We start from the raw sequence: 18,649 nt of genomic DNA, 5'->3' as shown, positions 1-18,649 counted from the left end.
AGCAGCAGCGGGAGGAGGAGGAGGAGGAGAGGAGCCATTTTGAACTCACTTCAAAGTTGAAGGTGGAAAAGTTGGAGCTCTCCAGCCCGCCGCCCGCGGACGGGGACGGGGACCGGGGCGGGGACGGGGACCGGGACGGGGCGCCCGAGGAGCCCGGGAGGCGGCGGCGGCGGCGGCCGGGGCTGATGGATGAGGGCGGCTGGGCAGCCCGGCGGGTGGATGGATTGTGCGGCAGCCCCCTGCCCGCCGTCTCTGCCTCCTGAGCCCCGGAGATGCCGCGGCTGTCCGCCGCCTCCTGCGTGTCCTGGGCCGCTCTGCTCTGCGCCCTGGCCCCGGCGGGCGGCGGGGAGCTGCGGCCGCCCCGCACCGCCCCGCTCCTCCACCTGCCCCCGGGGGCTGCGGGGCGCCGAGCCCCCGAGCCCCCCGCGCTGCCGCCCGCCGGGCGCCTGAGGGCTGCGGGCACCGCGCTGCGCCGAGCCCCCGGCCCCGCCGAGCCCCGAGGTGGGGGGCTCTGCCCGCGGCGAGCCCGGCGGAGGGGCGTCCCCGAGCCCCCCGGAGCCGGGGGGGTCTCGGCAGGCTGCCCCCCGGCACCCCGGAGCGGTGCGGAGAGCTGGGGGCGGCGGGGAGCGCGGCGGGCGAGGAGCCCCAACAGCCCGCCGCAGTTCCAGCTGCCCAGCTACCAGGTGTCCATCCCCGAGAACGAGCCCGCTGGCACGGCCGTCATCGTGCTGAGGGCCCAGGACCCCGACGAGGGGGAAGCAGGCCGGCTGGCGTACTCCATGGAGGCGCTTTTCGACGAGCGCTCCAACGATTACTTCTCCATCGACGCCCAGACGGGCAGCGTGGTCACCGCCCGCAGCCTCGACCGGGAGACGAAGGACACCCACGTGCTGAAGGTGACCGCCTCCGATCACGGCTCCCCGCGCCGCCGCTCGGCCACCACCTACCTGACGGTGACCGTGAGCGACACCAACGACCACGAGCCGGTGTTTGAGCAGCCCGAGTACCGGGAGAGCATCCGGGAGAACCTGGAGGTGGGTTACGAGGTGCTGACCATCCGCGCCACCGACGGCGACGCCCCGGCCAACGCCAACATGCTGTACCGCCTGCTGGAGCCGGGGGCGGGCGATGGGGTCTTCGAGATCGACCCGCGCTCGGGCGTCGTGAGGACCCGAGCCCCGGTGGACCGCGAGGAGGTCTCTGAGTATCACCTGGTGGTGGAAGCTAACGACCAGGGCAAGGATCCAGGAACCGCGCAGCGCCACGGCCATGGTGCACATCACGGTCGAGGACGAGAACGACAACTACCCCCAGTTCAGCGAGAAGCGCTACCTGGTCCAGGTGCAAGAGGACGCCCCGGTCAACAGCCAGATATTGCAGGTGCAGGCCACGGATCGGGACCGGGGCAGCAACGCCCAGGTGCACTACAGCATCGTGAGTGGCAACCTCAAAGGTCAGTTCTACATCCACTCCTTCTCCGGTGCCATCGACCTGATCAACCCTCTGGATTACGAGACTATTCGGGAGTACACGCTCCGGATCAAAGCCCAGGATGGGGGCAGGCCTCCTTTAATCAACTCCAGCGGCATGGTGTCGGTGCAGGTCGTGGACGTGAACGACAATGCCCCCATCTTTGTCAGCACTCCCTTCCAGGCCACGGTGCTGGAGAACGTTCCCCTGGGCTACTCGGTGCTGCACATCCAGGCTGTGGATGCGGACTCTGGGGAGAACGCGCGCCTGGAGTACAAACTCATAGAGATGGCACCGCCCGCCGGGGGTGCCCCCACGGCGGGTGACTCGGGGTTCCCTTTTCAGATCAACAACAGCACGGGGTGGATCACGGTGGCCGCAGAGCTGGACCGAGAAACTGTGGAGAACTATCACTTTGGGGTGGAGGCCAGGGACCACGGCGTGCCGGTCATGACCTCCTCGGCCAGCGTGTCCATCACCATCCTGGACGTGAACGACAACAACCCCACCTTCACTGAGAAGGTGTACCACCTCAGGCTGAACGAGGACGCGGCTGTGGCAGCAGTGTCCTGACCCTGACGGCAGTGGACAGGGACGTGAACAGTGTCGTGACTTACCAGATCACCAGTGGCAACACGAGGAACCGTTTTGCCATCACCAGTCAGAGCGGAGGGGGGCTGATCACACTGCCTTGCCCCTGGATTACAAGCAGGAAAGGCAGTATGTGCTCACAGTCACTGCCTCTGACGGCACTCGCTTTGACACCGTCCAGGTCTTCATCAACGTCACAGATGCCAACACGCACCGCCCGGTCTTCCAGAGCTCCCACTACACGGTGAGCGTCAGTGAGGACAAGCCCATTGGCACCTCGATTGTCACCATCAGTGCCACTGACGAAGACACGGGGGAGAATGCGAGAATCACTTACATTTTGGATGATAACATCCCCCAGTTCCGCATCGACCCCGACACCGGCACCATCACCACCCTGATGGAGCTGGACTACGAGGACCAAGCCTCCTACACGTTGGCCATTACAGCCCACGACAACGGCATCCCCCAGAAATCGGACACCACCTACGTCGAGATCCTCATCCTGGATGCTAATGACAACGCGCCCCGCTTCCTGCGCGACCGCTACCAGGGCTCCGTTTTCGAGGACGTGCCGCTCTCCACCAGCGTCCTGCAGCTCTCTGCCACCGACCGCGACTCGGGCCTCAACGGCCGTCTCCTCTACACATTCCAAGGTGGTGATGATGGAGATGGAGACTTCTACATTGAACCCACTTCTGGAGTGATACGCACGCTGCGCAAGCTGGACCGCGAGAACGTGGCTGTCTACAGCCTGCGGGCCTTTGCAGTAGACAGGGGCAGCCCACCCCTGAAAGCCTCTGTGGATATCCAAGTGACTGTGCTGGATATCAACGACAACCCTCCTGTCTTTGAGAAGGATGAATTTGACATCTTTGTGGAGGAAAACAGCCCCGTGGGCTCTATTGTGGCACGAATCAGCGCAGCTGACCCGATGAGGGGACCAACGCACAGATCATGTACCAGATAGTAGAGGGCAACATCCCTGAGGTCTTCCAGCTAGACTTGCTGAATGGAGACCTCACAGCCCTGATGGACCTGGATTACGAGAGCCGGACAGAGTACGTGATTGTAGTGCAGGCCACCTCGGCCCCTCTTGTGAGCCGGGCGACCGTGCACATCCGCCTCTTGGATCAGAACGATAACCCCCCAGTGCTGCAGGACTTCCAGATCCTCTTCAACAACTACGTGACCAACAAGTCCAACAGCTTCCCCTCTGGCGTGATTGGCAAGATCCCTGCTCATGATCCCGATGTGTCTGACAGCCTGGCCTACACCTTTGTGCAAGGCAACGAATTAAACTTGCTCCTTTTGGACTCTGCCACTGGGGAACTCAAACTCAGTCGAGATCTGGACAACAACAGGCCCCTGGAAGCCCTCATGAAAGTGTCGGTCTCAGGTAAGCAAGCGTTCGATGTTCATAAAGTGTCTGCTCGTTGGACCAGTGTGGTGGCATGGGCAGAAATAAGCTCCTTGCAGTTTAATGTGCAACTTTCAGTTTCCTGAGGCAGCAATTTATCTGTGAAGTTCTTGGAGACGAACCACAAAAATGTATCGAGCCCATGTGCTGTGCATTGAAGTGGTGCATTGAAGTTGTTTAGTAAATGTGGATCACGAGGGTAAATAAATATGTGTTTGGGGGGGGTATATATTCCCTCGGTTTAGGTGGTACTTTGGCTAAAGCTTTTCTGATGTGGTTGTATAAAGGTAGTAAATAATCTAACTTGCAACGATGCAGGGAATGCATACGTATCTGTAGTGCTTGGGGTTAAGCCTATGATTGGTAAGACGTGATGGCTTTGGAGAGCCAGCTCCTCTCACCCTTTTATTCTCTTTTGTTTAAAAAAAAAAAAAAAAAAGGTGAGATTTTGTATCCATGCTTTTTTAAGAAGAGGTAGCCCAGTTGATTATTCTCATCTGCGCACTGGGAGGTTTGGCTGATTGATCCTTAGGCTTTGGCTCATGTCTCCGTTGGCATGGCCTGGGTAGATGTGGGGCTGGTGGGACTCTGCTGGTTTGACAGGCAGAGTGCTGCTGGCGGACACGGCGGCTCTTGAAGCTACGAGGCTGTGAAATAGTTGTGTAACATGGCTAATGGCTCCAGGGTTGCTGCCTCAGAGCTAAGGGCAGATACTGGCCCAACAGCAGCAAGATCAGCACTGAGAGATCCCTCCTGTTGTGAGGGCGAAGAGGGATGGGTATTGTGCGATTTCCTGCCTTGGAGAACTTGTGTGTCAGTGAAAACTGTTTCTTATATGTGCTTTTATGTGAGCATGCATACGCTCTTAGGATATTCTTTTTCTGCTCTGTTGCTTGTTTATCATGGAATTACTTTTTATGCCTCTAATTGTGGCATCAATCATGCAATGAGTAATTTCCTCTGCAGGTGCCACTCCATAAAGTTTACTGTGGACCTGATCCCATACTTCTGTTGACTTTCAAACGTTATAACCAGATACATTCCTTGCTGCCTCCCTGCGCAACCCTAAAGCTAATATTTGTACTCGTTTTTGCATAAAATAGCTGAAAGTACTAGGCACATAGAATGACACTTTGGGAGATGCTTCTTTTTTGGAGGATTGTATTAAAAAAATACCAAACTGTGGCGTAATCCTGGCAGTGCTTGTTACTGTAAGTAGTCATTAAGTGCGGCGGGGCCTCAGGGGACAGAGCCGTGCTCTCTGTTGTGTTTGCAGGCTTGTGTTCCTTTTTGCTTCAGGAAAATGAAAGTGATATTAACTGCACTGATTGAATTTGTTGGGGTGCGTCACCTGACAAGCGACTCCTATTTCTTACAAAATGCTGGGGGGCAGCTGAGGTGGTAAATTAGCTCATAAATGCCGTTTCTGTGTCCTGTGAGGACTTGCAGAAAAAACAGGCAACTGGCTTGTGGCCTTAAAAAAACATTTGGATTAACGCTCAGGTGGCTGCGTGGTCATTGTCTGCCTGAACCAGTGGCTCTTTAGCTAATAGCAGAAGATAAGAACTCGACTAGGAGCAAGGAGCTTGGAGAAGTCATTTTGTTACACTGGAGTGTTCAGGACAGAAAAATAGATTATAGGAACTGTTCCTTTCACAGCCTGACTTAGGCAGTTCAGGTGCATGAAGGCTCAGGCAGGGACATGAAGGACTGGAGACCTCTGTTTTGATAAGTATTAGGAGCTTGGCCGTTACTGCATCGTTCTCATGTTGGGTGAAGATGTGAACTTTGCAGCTTTTCTGTGATGTTGATCTGTCTGTCTGCTGCATGTCCTGAGATATTGGAAATAGGGTTTTTGTGGGCAGGGTTCTGAAGTAATTCTGACAAGCACTGAGCTCCCTTTGGTATTTGTTTCGAGAAGTTGGCTGTTTGGAAACTGGAAGGGCGGAGTCTTGCAGTTTGTGATTGTATCCAGGAAACTTTCACCTGCTTGCTTTCTCTGGTTTATCTGATACAGTCAAAAAAAAAAAAAAAAAAAGGCTCAGACAGAGCTCCACCTGGTTATCTATAAGCGTTGCAAATATCTGCAAATCATCTGCTAAAATGACCTGCCAGTTAACTGAAAAACGTGTCTATCGAGTAGCCATTAACCTCTCAACCCAGACAAACACAAAGTCCTGCCCTGCTCACAGCTGCTTTTCAGGTCAGTGAGGAATTTGCGCTCTTTATGAACTTGGGGAATTTGATCTATATACGAGTCGGAAGTAACAGTGCTGCTGTAAAAATCTGGTTTCCACCTAGAGCTGTGTTGTGCTGCTGAGGAATGTAAGTGTGTGTGAGGCTGGTGAGGAGCCGTGCCATCCAATTCAATCACTTTGAGGCTTTGATACGTAGCTAAAACCTGTATCCTTGGGTTTGATTCAGGAGTTGTTTGAGTAAGCATGGTAATTTTGTCATTCTGCGTATAAGCAAAACCTGAAGAATCTCGAAAACCAAGAAAACTGAGAGAATTGGTCTCGCAAAACCTGGGAGTGGTAGGTTTTAAAACTTTACCTAAAGTAAACACCTTCAGCGCTGCATGGGGCCGTGGGCTGCCCTTGGCAGGCCCTACGTGTGTAGGCCCTATGTGTGTAGACTCACTCTGGGGCCGTGAGTCCTGCGGGGCCGTGCCCCCACAGCCCGTCAGGAGCAGACCCGAGGAGAGGAAGGAGGAATGTGGATGGCGGGGCTCCTGTGGGTGTGTGGGTATTTGCGTGCTGGATCCCGAGCGGGAGCTTTTGAAGTCAGGCTCTTTTGAAGCGAGTCTCTCTGGTTTCTGTGCGTGTCGCATGGAGTGAGCAGACCAGCCCACTTTGGGATGAAGCTCGTCCGGATGTGCTCCAGGCATGCCCCAAGTGCTCCAGCTCTGTCTCTGGGTTGAGTGCATGGGGCCAGGCTATGGCAGCTCCCGAGGGAAATCCCACACCGGCCCCAAGCATCCTGTGCCAGCTGCCTCCTGCTGCCCACCTCCGCTCCTGGCTGCCACTGCCTGCTTGCGTGGGCACCTGCACTCACCAGTGTCTCACACAGCCCCCAGGTACTGCTGGGGAAAGAAAGAAAAAGAAAGAGAGAAAAGAAAAAATAAAAAAGGAAAAAAAAATGTCTCTTCCACCCAGTGGAATTTTTTCCATTTGGTGAGAGGTGAACAGGGGCAGTAATGTATCCCTCAGAGCCCCTCGTTTTAGCTACCCTTTGCCCTGGGAGCTGGTACTTGCAGCACAGGCTTGGGGTCAGAAGGACACATTCTCCTGTTTCCCTCATACCTTCCAGGCTTTCCTGTAGGAAGGCAGAGCTTGGCCTCATATTCCCATGCCTGCACATATCATCATTAGGTTCCTGTTAACTACTTGGACCCTGCTGAAATCCTGCCCTTGCCTTCCAGGGGGCCAGGATTTTACTCTGGGGTTCTGGTATGTGTAGGTCAGTCTGTGACTTCTTAGTGTTATTAATAAATATATAACTTGAATTGGCAGGATTGTTATAAAAGGTTACTTTTATTCCACAGTGATGCTTACAGTAATGTCAAATTGATTCTTGTTCCTTGGGGATTTTTCTTCTTTGGTTGAATATTGCTCCAGTCTCGTGATGTTGGCCCGTGTTAAGCGTTGTGCTGCGGTCCCTGCTCGTGCAGCGGAGGAAGGCTTGGTGCTGGCCTCAGCTGTGCACAGATGCTGCACGAGTTTGCTTGGGTATCACATTGCACACTCTGCCTGCACCTGCTTGGCTGCTACTGCCACAAGCAGCCCCACTTATCATTAGTGACAGTTCACCCAGGCACTATAACAGAAGTGTGTGCACCCTCCTCATGGAACAGAGCAGACAGAAGTCAGCCTGAGTGTATGCTAGAGATTTTGAATGCTCCAGAGTATGTAAAATAATGTCATATAACATGCCATTTTTTGAAGGCAGCACTCTTCAGTTCTGTGCTTTGACATGGGCTGGTTTCCCTAGCATGGGGTAGATACCCAAGCATTTGGGGGGCCATGCAAGCTAAAGTATTGCCTTTACATTTCTTTGACTTTAAATCTCCACTGGCATTCAGTGACATTATTGACTATCAGCAAATACAAATCAAGATAGAGCTCCTGCCTGGTGCAATAAACTTCTGTTCTATTTAACTCCGGTCCTGTTAAAGGATCTTCATTATTATTGTAATTTAAAAGCCATTATGCTAACGCTCCTGGATCTCCAGCTCTGTGCCTTCCCCATACAAATGTAACAGAAGACATAACACTTGGTTTTAACCCTTCGGACAAACACAAGACCATGGTTGTGCCTGAGATATGTGGCATGGGGGGGTTATTTGTGTTTGTGAGCTGGCACACCTCCATCCCACTCAATGCCACAACAAAATGCCCTGGGCCCTGGATATGGGCTGGGAGCATCAAGCTGCGTGCTGGCCTGCTGCCTCCATGTTCGGGGAGGCTGTGCCTCCAGCACCCGTGGACGAGGGCATACGGGGCTGTTGAGGCTGTTTTTGGGTGCAGATAGGCAGCGCAAGCAGCTCTGCTGCACTTCTGCTGTGTGAGATGCTTCTGGTGGTCAGCAGGTAGATGCTGCCAGGCTGCAGAGGAGCCAGACCGCTTTTAGGTATCATCGAGGAGGCACTGGCACCCAAACTGCTCTCTGTGGCCTCCTCTATCCACCAAGGAAGTAAATTCCTGTCACCTAAAACACAGCTTTGATGCGAACCCTGCGGGTTATACAATTACAGGATTATAGAAATGAAAGGATGCTCCCTCCCTGCTTCTCCTTGCACCTTCCCCTCAGTTAGCGGAGGTGCGGCTTTCCTACAGAGCACATTTCCTGACAGAACGGGGATTTTGCACTCGGCTGTTCCTGGGGAGCTTGTGCAGCCCTGCCTGTGCTTGCATTTCATGTGTGCATCCAGCGTGAGGGTGAGGGAAGGAAAAAAGGCACCCAGGAGCCTGTGAAGACCAGGGAGGAAGCAACAAGTGGCCTCACTGGGAAAGCAGCAGGCCGCGATACCCAGGGCTGTGTGTTTGCTACCCCTGGTCATTGCTTTGTGTATGAAATGGGAAATAATGGCTAGTAGCCTTTACACAGTGCTTTTGAACGCTTACGTTTGTGTTCCTAAAACAGTGAATCCAAAGTAAAGATCATCCTTTTAAAATCAGAGAGCTCCCAGGCTGCCGTGGCTACCTGAGGCCTTCCTTGCCCCTGTGTAAATGAGGGGCAGTGCGGGGAGATGCCCCTCCAACCTGCGGCTGGGTGACTTGCCCTCATCCTCTGTATGATCTGGTCCAGCTGATAAAAATCTGCAGCTGCAGCCTCATTGCTTTCGTATGTGTTTCCTTCCACCTCGTTCCTTGATTTCATAGGAGTGGTGTATTTTTGTTTCAAGAGACAGGAAAGCGTCTATGGCTACGGGAGCAAAAATATTTATTAGAAGTCTGACTGAGAAAATAAACTTTTTACCGAGATAAAAGATGTTTTTTGCATGTAAACAAATAGCAAATTATTTGCAGCTAAAGTAAATAAGCAATTTCTTTGCTAAAATAGTCATCTCCAGTTATAAAAAAGAAATGTTCACCGCAGCGTACTTTGGGAACTAAATGGGATGTTTTATCTCAGACAATTTTGTCCATCAACTTCCTTCAGAAAAAGCTACTATAAAACTAGCTAAAAAGCTACCATAAAAGTAGCTATCACTAAAAATGTTTCTCCCTGTTTGTGTGTGCTCCATACACCCATTTTTTCTTCTTACACAGTGTTTAACAAGATGTTTCTACCTTGGTGTATCTCAGTGGTTGAAGCACATTCAGATGGCACTTCTTAACCTCATGCCACGCAATGAAACGTTGAACCATAAATACCAGGGGTTGCAATCAGTTCCTGAAGAGAAAAACAAAATAAAAAATCAATGAAAACACATGACTTACCTCCTCCTTTGGAAACTGCTGTACCCAATCCAGAAAACACCTGTGTCTAAGGACCAAACTGAGAATTTGGCATGTAGCAGCATTTCTGCTGTCCTTGAAAAATGACACAAAAAATGTATATATGAAGTAGGATAACATATCTCTTTTCTCTAGGTGGGAAACTGGTTGATGGAGATGCAGGGGTGCCCGGGGCAGCTGCTGGGGACAGGCAGCTTAGCCTAAACCCGGCCGTGTGTCGGGGAGACCCCAGCCAGGGCACGAAGGGGCACTGATGCACTGGGATTGTGTGTGTGTTTGGGGGGGTCAGTCAGAGGTTCTGCGGAGAGCTCGAGCTGCTCTGCTTGCTTGTTGATGTAGTATATGTCAAGTCCCTACATAAAGCCAAGCTCAGCAATGCTGCTGAAAAACCCAAGTGTATGTTTGTATTTGCAGCATCGTCTCATTACGATTTCTGTGCAAGCTTTTGGGTTGCGTTGATTGAGAAGTGGCTTAATGAGGTTTCAGGGTGGGTTTTTTCAGCTGGTTTTGTACACACCTTGCTCAGTGCACTGATGCTTTTATTTAATGTTTTATTGCCTAAATGAGGATGCTTTTCTCAGTGCTTTTCAGGAAATAGGTAGATTTTAGGATAACAAGGAGAAGGTGTAAGAAGAATGAGTCTGAAGATGAGAGAGGGAGAAAGATCTCCTAGGATTTACTTGATAACAAGTCTCCAGTGATAGAAATGAAAATTAGAGAAATATTACCTGGAAAACTTTTTTTCCCCTATCTTCAAGTTATTTGCAAATGGGGAGATAGTTATAATAGCCATTTTAAATTGGATTTATAATTTTATTATTATTATTATTTCTGGATTGCTTTTTAAGCTTCAGGGTGTGTTCATGAATTGGTTTCCTTGCTGTATTCCCTTGTTGTGATTTTCTTCCTTCTGAGAAGTTATTGAAGTGCTTTTCCTTCAAGTCACTTAGACCTGGGGATTGGGAGGAATCCCCTTGTGTTCTGTTCTGGTCCCATGTTTCTCTGTGGCTCAGAATTGTTTTAGGCCAAGGTTGTGGAGCCGACTGCCAAGTGTCCCATACGGAATAAATATTGAATTGTTGTAAAGGGTAATGACAAAAGAACCTTTTGTTTAGAATAAAGGAACAGTTTTCTAGGTTTGGATGTTAGGATAATGGTAAGCATGAAGTAGAAGTAGTCATGGAGAAAGCAGGTGATATGAAGCAGTGGCATTTTATACTTTATTATCTCCAACATCCTAACCCGAGGAAGTAGCTGGCTGCTGATAAAGTGTATAATTTTACACTTGCTCATTGAGTGGTCTGTTTTCCTTCAGCACATATTCTCAATATCTTAAAACTCCCATCTTTGAGCCGAATGGATTTTCTCAGATGCCTCCATTCACAGTGACGCGTCAGACAAGCCGTGACTGAGAAATGCAATGCTGGGCTTTAGTGAGGGTAGGTAGGACATTCGCTGCCCTTCTGGGTATTCACTGCCTCTTTCTGGTGGGACCCTTAGCACACTTGGATGGGAACCCAGGCCTCCTCGCCTTCCCAACCCTGGTGGGTTGTCTCCGGTGTTTTGGCTGGGTGGATGCTCAGGGTTCATGGGTTCAGGGGCATATGAAAGCACACAGCACCCATGCTGTGTTTACAGTGCAGCCAGATGTGGAGCTGCTGCATACGTAGGTATATCTGCGCTCACTTGCATCTGCCTATTTAGGGAATAGACAGCAGGGACTGCATCATAGCACAGCCTCAGTACAAGCAGAGCGATTTCATTGGACCCCCCATTGGATTTCATTTTCTGGACAGGAAAGAAGAAAATGTGAAGCAAAGACCTCTTCCAAACCTACGTGCTACAAATACCTGTTCAATATTTAAAAGGCAACTCTAGCTGTAACACTCATGCATAGAAGATGAGTAAGGGGAGGATCAAATGTCAGTCATAACACGCGATCTATACACTCTCCATCCCTTCTCCCTCATTTTGAAAAGCCCTCAGGATTTTGAGAGCCAGTTGGTGGGGTCAGACTTGCTTCATTCAAATGCTTGAGATAATGCAATTTCTGTGCTTAAGTCAGTATTGCCTAACTTACAGGATTTGGGCAACTCTCTTGGCTTCCTTTGGCACATAGACTTGTATTTCCAAAAATATTGATGGAGAGTCACTAGGAAATGTAGAAGGGTTAAAAGAGCTGAAGATACTCAGATCAGATCTAATGAGCCTTTTTGGCAATTGTTCATGTTATAATGATTCTGTCCCGGTTTCTCTGGGAATGGTAATGTTTTTTAGGCAAAATAGTACTCAAACTACTCTGACATCTACTTTGACATTTAAGAAACAATTATGCCAATTCTGTCCTTTATGAGTAATTGGCTTTTTTGTTTTCTGCTCCTTTTTTTAAGACCATTTTGCCAAAAGATTGCTTAAAGCAGAGTACAGAACAAGTTGACAGGGGGCTCAGTTCTTCAAAGCCTTGTTCACAGTAGTTGTCCACTTGAAAGAAAGAATGTCTAAGACCTGATTAAATTCAGTTTTGCTACTTTGTGTTCCTGTGACAAGTGACAGTTTTACTGCTTTTCCCCTCAGTGCAGCTCTTTTTCTAGTGTTGAAAAACACAGAACTATTTATAGATGTAACACAAGTTTCCAAACAGGGGCAGGATGTAATCTTCATGGAAAATTTTGAAATCCATCATTCAGCGATTTCATGTTTGTTTGGTGAGGATTAGTCTCGCACAATTGTTTATAAGACATGGATGCATAGCCTTAGGTTTAGATTTCATTGCAACTTGTTGATTTTGTTGGGCTGAAATAGCATAATCAAAGGCACGGTTTGCTTCTGATGGTCAGATTTATGTCACGTGGCGCCACCCCCAAGAGAAATAAGGTAAAACATGTAGGTCCCACCCACGATTAGTCGCTAGGCGGGAGGGCTGTGGGCTGGAGGTGCTCACCTCACCCCCCTGATTAAAGAGGGAACACAGGTGAGTGACTTGGGCTAATTGCCTTGTTGTTATTTGGCCAAAGCCCAGCGGGTTGAACCCACCCTGACTGTACGTGCCAGGAAGGAAGGGTTAGTTTTCTTTTGTAGTGATGACTGTACTTATTTCTGTTACAGCAAACTACCCGTATTTACAGGCTTAGCAGACTAGATAGAAAGAATGGGGGGAGGCTATAACTTGCAAGCAGGAAAGTGTTTTGCTATGAGTAATGTTAGGATATACTTTAAATGTTTTCAGGTGTTCAAGTGTACGAAGAGGAAAAATATGCTTTTATGGGAATTTGGCATTCAACAAAGAACTAAAACTCTATAATACTTCAGAAAGGTGATCTTTGCACTTGGAAAAAAAAAAGCAATTGGACAGAAAAGTAGGATTTGCTGTAGAGAAAGGAAAACTTTTGGACTTTGTTTCAACAAGCCATTAATGCTGCTAAGCTGTAACTGCCTTCGTATTTATTCTACTATTTACACTTGCCAAGCACAGAAAAAGCAAATAAATGAAATGGTAAACCTGTAATACATCCTCAGGGGACCACATAATAAACATAGACGCGTTATGCTTATCAAATACAAAGAAAAGTAATCTGTTTTCAACACCATTGCCAAATGTGTGATAGATGCTACATTCCATCAGGTCTCTAGCACTTTTGGAAATGACACATCTGGTCAAAATATTTCAACACTTTTTGAGGGAGGGAGAAGGAAAGGCCACTGTTAACAACCTTTGTCAACACTGCATCTCTTTCCTAGTGTGGAGTCTGCGGTTTATATCCAGTTTTGGGGAGAAGCAAAACCATCTGGACCCATCAAATTTAGTTTCACAGACACGGTGACCAGCATCTAGCAGTCTGTCTTTGCTGCTAAATCCCAGGGGATGGTTAGGTTTAGAAGTCTTAAGAAGAATAAATATTGGTAAAGGATCAAATGTAATCAAGGTGATTCTCAGTAGCTGCTGTGCCACCAAAGCACGTACCATGGGTTCAAAAAGTTACTGGGTTTGTTGGGTTCACTCTTTTCTTTCGGGACAGAATCACAGAAAGGCTGAGGTTAGCAGGGCCTCTGGAGGCCAGCTGCTCCAACCCCTGCCCAAGCAGGGACACCTAGAACAAGCTGCCCAGGACCCCATTCAGGTGGCTTCTGAAGATCTCCAAAGAAGGAGACTCCACAGCCTCTCTGGGCAGCCTGTGCCAGGGCTCAGTCACCCACACAGCACAGAAGAGCTGCTTGGTGTTCAGGCAGTACCTCCTGTGTCCCAGGTTGTGCTCTGAAGAGAGCCTGGCTCTGTCCTCTTTGCATCCTCCCTTCAGGCATTTATTTACATTGATGAGTTACCCCTGACCTTCCTCTTCTCTAGGCTGAAAAGTCCCAGCTCTCTCAGCCTCTCCTCATAGGAGAGGTGCTCCAGTCCCTTCATCATCTTCATGTCTCTTTGCTGGACTCTCTCCTGTGTACACGTCTGTCTTGTACTGTCTATACTTGCCCAGGACTGGGCACAGCACCCCAGCTGTGGCCTCATCAGTGCTGAGCTCCAGATCAGACTCCTTGACCCTATTCAAAACTGATATTAGCCAGTCATTGAGTTTGTTTGATTGAATTCATGTCATAGCACTTGTGTGTTTTCCATGAGATCAGCCCCTCATTACTCACGTGCTTCCAGCTTTCATCCTGCTGGGTCTGATTCCAAAGCAGGCCTTTTAACACCCTAGCTGTATTGTTTGTTTCTATATAGCTGTCTGAATTTAGTTTAAATCCTGTAAAAGTTGTCACACATTAACCAGAGCATTGTTTGTTCTGGCAGTGTGTGACTACCAGCCTCCAGACACCACCAGGCGTGGCTGTGTGGCGGTACTTCTCTCAGCGCGGCTGGGAAGAGGCGCTTGGCACCTTTTGCAGCTCAGATCCAGTAGAGGACTTACATATCTAGCCATTACATGCCACGGTGCCTCACGTCTAGGTGTCCGCTCTCTGGGGCAGTATCCTGATTTAGGCAGTCAAGTGTCCTATAAAGTGGGAGCACTTGAAATACCATCCTGCTACAGCCCGGGCTCTTCACTCAGCATAGCGATCGGGACACTTAGCGAGGGCACAGATGGGCCGGGCTCCAGGCCTTGATCTCAGAGCTCTTACTGTGCTGTACGTTAAAGAGGAACCGAATAAGATAGAGAAGCAGCTGTGGGCCTCACGTTTCCCATCTCTTGGGTTAGTGCCATAAGCTCTGGGCTCATGCTGACACTTGCCGCGCGCCGGAGAGGCTTCCTGGCTCACGACCTGTGTCTGGGCACCTCCGCTTCAGTCGAGCCCCAGCGTAGGCAGTCTGGCCCCGACCTGAAGCTGCTGGGGTTTGTTTCGGCTGCCATAAAAGCTGGAGCATGAGCTGTTCAGGCCATGTCAGGACTAGGTCAGCGCTGGCTGTAGCCAGGGACTTGTATCTTCCCGCCTGGGAACTCAAACGTAGAATAAACAGGAACCCCAGGCCTCTGCAGGGAGTGCTCTCCTATTGATCAGGGCTGATTTGCTTGCCTTCTGGCTTTCACTATTTGTAGATATATTTTAAAAAACGCTTCCTCTGACTTACTTTTATGTGGAGAAGCCCCCACGTTGACTAATGAAAGGGTCAGTTACGGAAGGGTTCGTGTGATCAGACTTAAGTTACACTGCTAAATATCCAGAGTTGGAGGCATCTTCACCTACTGTTTAATTCTCTTTCTCACTGCAGTTTGCCGTGATGATAGACTTGCTGGTAATTACCAACGTGTTCCTGCTTGTTGCTTGGATCCTGTGGCTGTTCCCGTAATGTGCTCACTGACGCTACAGCTAGCCGACATTGTCATGACACATGCAGTAAAGATCTCTTGGCAGAGATGACTTGGTCGAACTAACCCATTGGTTTGCTTATTTTCCCTTCACATGGGGTGTATTTCTGATGCTGGCCTCCCTTTATTGACAGGATAATTTAGCAGTGTGTGCTCTACATGATGAGCTCCCCATCTGGCAGATAATTTAAATCCCATCTTAACTCCAGTTCTTGAGATCACAAAACCTGCTTGTTCATTCTGGTGGACTTTGCAGGCTTCTTGGAAAAGGATTTGTTGAGAGCTGAAGTGATGTGGGCAGATTTCTGTGCGTTTTTGCAATGTTAGGTAAGATGGGTTAACTTTTAGTCTCTACATACTAAGCTACCTAACATTGTTAGCTTTTTAAATTAATTAATACCTATTACTAACATTACCTATAAAGTGGTGATGGTACCACGGAGGTTTTGCTGCCTGACACATGCAGCTGATGCCTTCATGCTTCGTCTCCCTTACAGCTCAGCTAACAGCAGTGCCTGGGACATCATTCAGCTTTAAAAGGCTTTAAACTAGGAAACTGCTATTTACTACCAGCAGCGGTGATGGATATGACCAATTAATAGCAATAAACTCAGGGGAGGAATGAGAAACGAGGACTTTTTTTTTGTATTGCATGCAGTGAGCTTGTTTTAGATGAGTGAATTTTACAAACTTTTCTACAATCACTTTTAAAATATGTCCTTTGCCAGATAGTTGGGAATTTCTTAAGCCGAGATGGCTGATTCATTCCTTGGCGCGGGAACATGCATCAGGCTGCTCTCAAATGAGGTGCTGAGATGATTAGATAAAATTATCCAAATTCTTCAGAGCATGGGTGGCAGTCTAGCATCAATACCTTTGTTTTCTGCGGGAAATCCTCCAGAAGAAGCAGTTTTGCCTGCTTGGATCTGGTGTTGGTTACTCCCTCCTTTCTGCTGTTGTCTTCTTGATCACCCTTGAGCTGTCACAGGATCCTGTTGCTCTTTCAAGGCCTAAAGGGAAAGTAAAGTGATGACTTTGATGGCTGATTGGAAGGCTTTCCCCCAGGCCTGGTTGCTGGTGCTACTCAGACTGAAAACTGTCCCTTGAGGTAAACAACTTTACTCATGCTCTGTACATCCAAAACTGATCACATTTTGACATTTTGCTGGGTTAGCACTGCATAAAGTTGGGATATTTTACATTTTAAGGTATTTCAAAGCAGTTATATACATGGCTAATGATAAAAAAAGACTAATTGAATTTTATTCCAGTGATGAAACCGAATTTTAAAGAAATCAGCCTAAGATTTCTGCAGTTGTGAAATACCTGGTGTTGGTTTTTGTGCCACATTTCTCATATTACATGATGTTGCCCAATACCCGGTAAGGCATATTCTTCTCTCATTCACCAGGTAGGGCTCTGTCGAGGTCACTGCTTCCCTCCGTTTATTCAGCAGAGAGCTCAGCCTGATGATTTTAGTGCCACATGTCCATACTCACCTTTCCAGTGCTTTTTCCTCTCTGCAGTAATTTTCCATTTTACAGTGCAGTGATTACTGAAAGTAAGGCTCTGACTCGGTTTTAACAAGCATGATCCTTCCACACTTCCCACTTCTGGCAGTCGGCAGCAAGCTGGCTGGGTTGTGGAATCACAGAATGGTTTTGGTTGGAAGGGACATTAAGGATGACCCAGTTCCAACCCCCTGCCATGGGCAGGGACACCTCCCACCACACCAGGTTGCCCAAAGCCCCATCCAGCCTGGCCTTGAACATTTCCAGGGATGGGGCATCCACAGCTTCTCTAGGCAACCTGGTCCAGTGCCTCACCACCCTCAGAGTGAAGAACTTCTTCCTGATGTCTATAGGGTCGGTCCTGGGATGAAGGCATTTTTGCCATGTGGCACCCACTCCATCCTCGGGGAGCGCTGGGAGAGGCAGTGGGGCACCAGTTTGCAGCCAGGAGCTGTTGCTGCTCGAGTGAGATGCCAGTCCATTAGAGCTTCAGGGTGCTGTTTCAATTTTAGAAAGCACAACAGTTAATAATCCCACACTAACAAACTGCCATTGCTTCTGTTCCTTGTTAGATGTCTTAATTAAATTACTTTTCATTTCTGTTCAGAGGGATTTTGTAGCATTTAATTTTCTGTTCGATAATTTATGAGTCGTGAAATCTTTTGGAACATATTAGCCTCTGTGTGATGGCATTTCATCACTTTTTGCATCTCAGTGCATCTCATCTAGAGGCAATGCTGTTATTTTTTAAAAAGTAATACATTGCTACATGGGTATGATATACCCTCTTTTTGGAGACGTAGCCCTCCTCCTACTTAGGTAGTATTCTAAGTGTTTCTTCCTTAGGATTAATCCCTGCCAGATGCATCACCCTCCTCTAAAGTCATGGTCCCACCAGGAACACGGAGACCACCTCCCAGACAGAACTGTGGCTCCACCAGCAAAGGTCTGCACTGTGGGCACATGCACTCATTTATTTTTAAGACTAGGGGAATGCGGAAAAGAACGAGGTTACCATTTGGCAAACATATCTCCCTAGAAGTGACCTGTGGTAAGGACTGCTGGTGGTCCCTCATGGTTGGACTGAATGATCCTCTTAGCCCTGCTTCTGAGCCAGTGTGTATTGAAAATGCTGAGAGAATCGTGATCTTTCTTTTCATGCTGTGCATTCAAAATGAGGAAAGGGAGAATAATCAGGGATTATCAAATACTGGCATGGAAAATTATTCCGTTTTCTGAAATTACACTGGTTAGGAAACTTACTCTTCTTGTTCAACCCGTCTGTGTGTCTGAGTTGGTTCAGGAAGAGGGAAGCAACAGGACAGTTGAAAAATGCATTCATGGGTCGTCAGCTGCAATGGTTTTATTAAAGCAAGTGAAGTAGTAAATGCTGTCGTACCAGGCATTGCTGATGTCTCATGTCTGTACTGTTCTGCTAGTTCCCATTCTAGAAAAGTTAATGTATGCTGTGAAGAGGACAAGTTGGGGAACAGAGATTTCATTTCACTGGAGGTACAATTCATGGCAGAAGATTGCGTCTTTCATTTTGCAGAATAAAAGCCATGGAAGACTCTGATTACTCTGCCTACCTCTCTGAATTACTTATGGAAAGTAAAGTAAAGAGCATGGGAGTTTAAAGTAAAGAAAAAGTCTGAGTGAACTAACTCTGAATAAATTTAGGCGGGATGTTAGAAAGCAGTTTGAAACCTTTAGGGAAGCAAATTTGTGGAACAACCTCTCTGTGAAGGGATCCAAAGAAACGTAGCTGGGTTTAAGATGAAGCTTGATAAATTAATGAACACTTGATAGTTTATGATTAATATTATGTATGTAGAACACACTTCCTTGAGAAGCTTCCTTGAATAGCAAATTGAACTTGTTGATGGGAAAATTCCT

The 18,649-nt window shown here is 48.5% G+C and overlaps 1 protein-coding gene across 1 annotated transcript in view; it reads left to right on the top strand.

Annotated features, from left to right (window-relative positions):
* The first annotated feature begins 272 nt into the window (after positions 1–272).
* Positions 273–18,649, top strand: part of CELSR1 (cadherin EGF LAG seven-pass G-type receptor 1) — a 165,965-nt gene continuing 147,588 nt past the window's right edge. Inside the window, 5 exon segments of the mRNA XM_050708099.1 lie at positions 273–1,250; positions 1,252–2,023; positions 2,026–2,154; positions 2,157–2,987; positions 2,990–3,460. Coding sequence (XP_050564056.1) covers positions 273–1,250; positions 1,252–2,023; positions 2,026–2,154; positions 2,157–2,987; positions 2,990–3,460 — 3,181 coding nt within the window.

This window comes from Cygnus atratus, chromosome 1 (genome assembly GCF_013377495.2).
Source record: "Cygnus atratus isolate AKBS03 ecotype Queensland, Australia chromosome 1, CAtr_DNAZoo_HiC_assembly, whole genome shotgun sequence".
Classification (NCBI taxonomy): Eukaryota; Metazoa; Chordata; class Aves; order Anseriformes; family Anatidae; genus Cygnus; species Cygnus atratus.
This window is presented reverse-complemented; position numbering and strand designations above follow the sequence as displayed.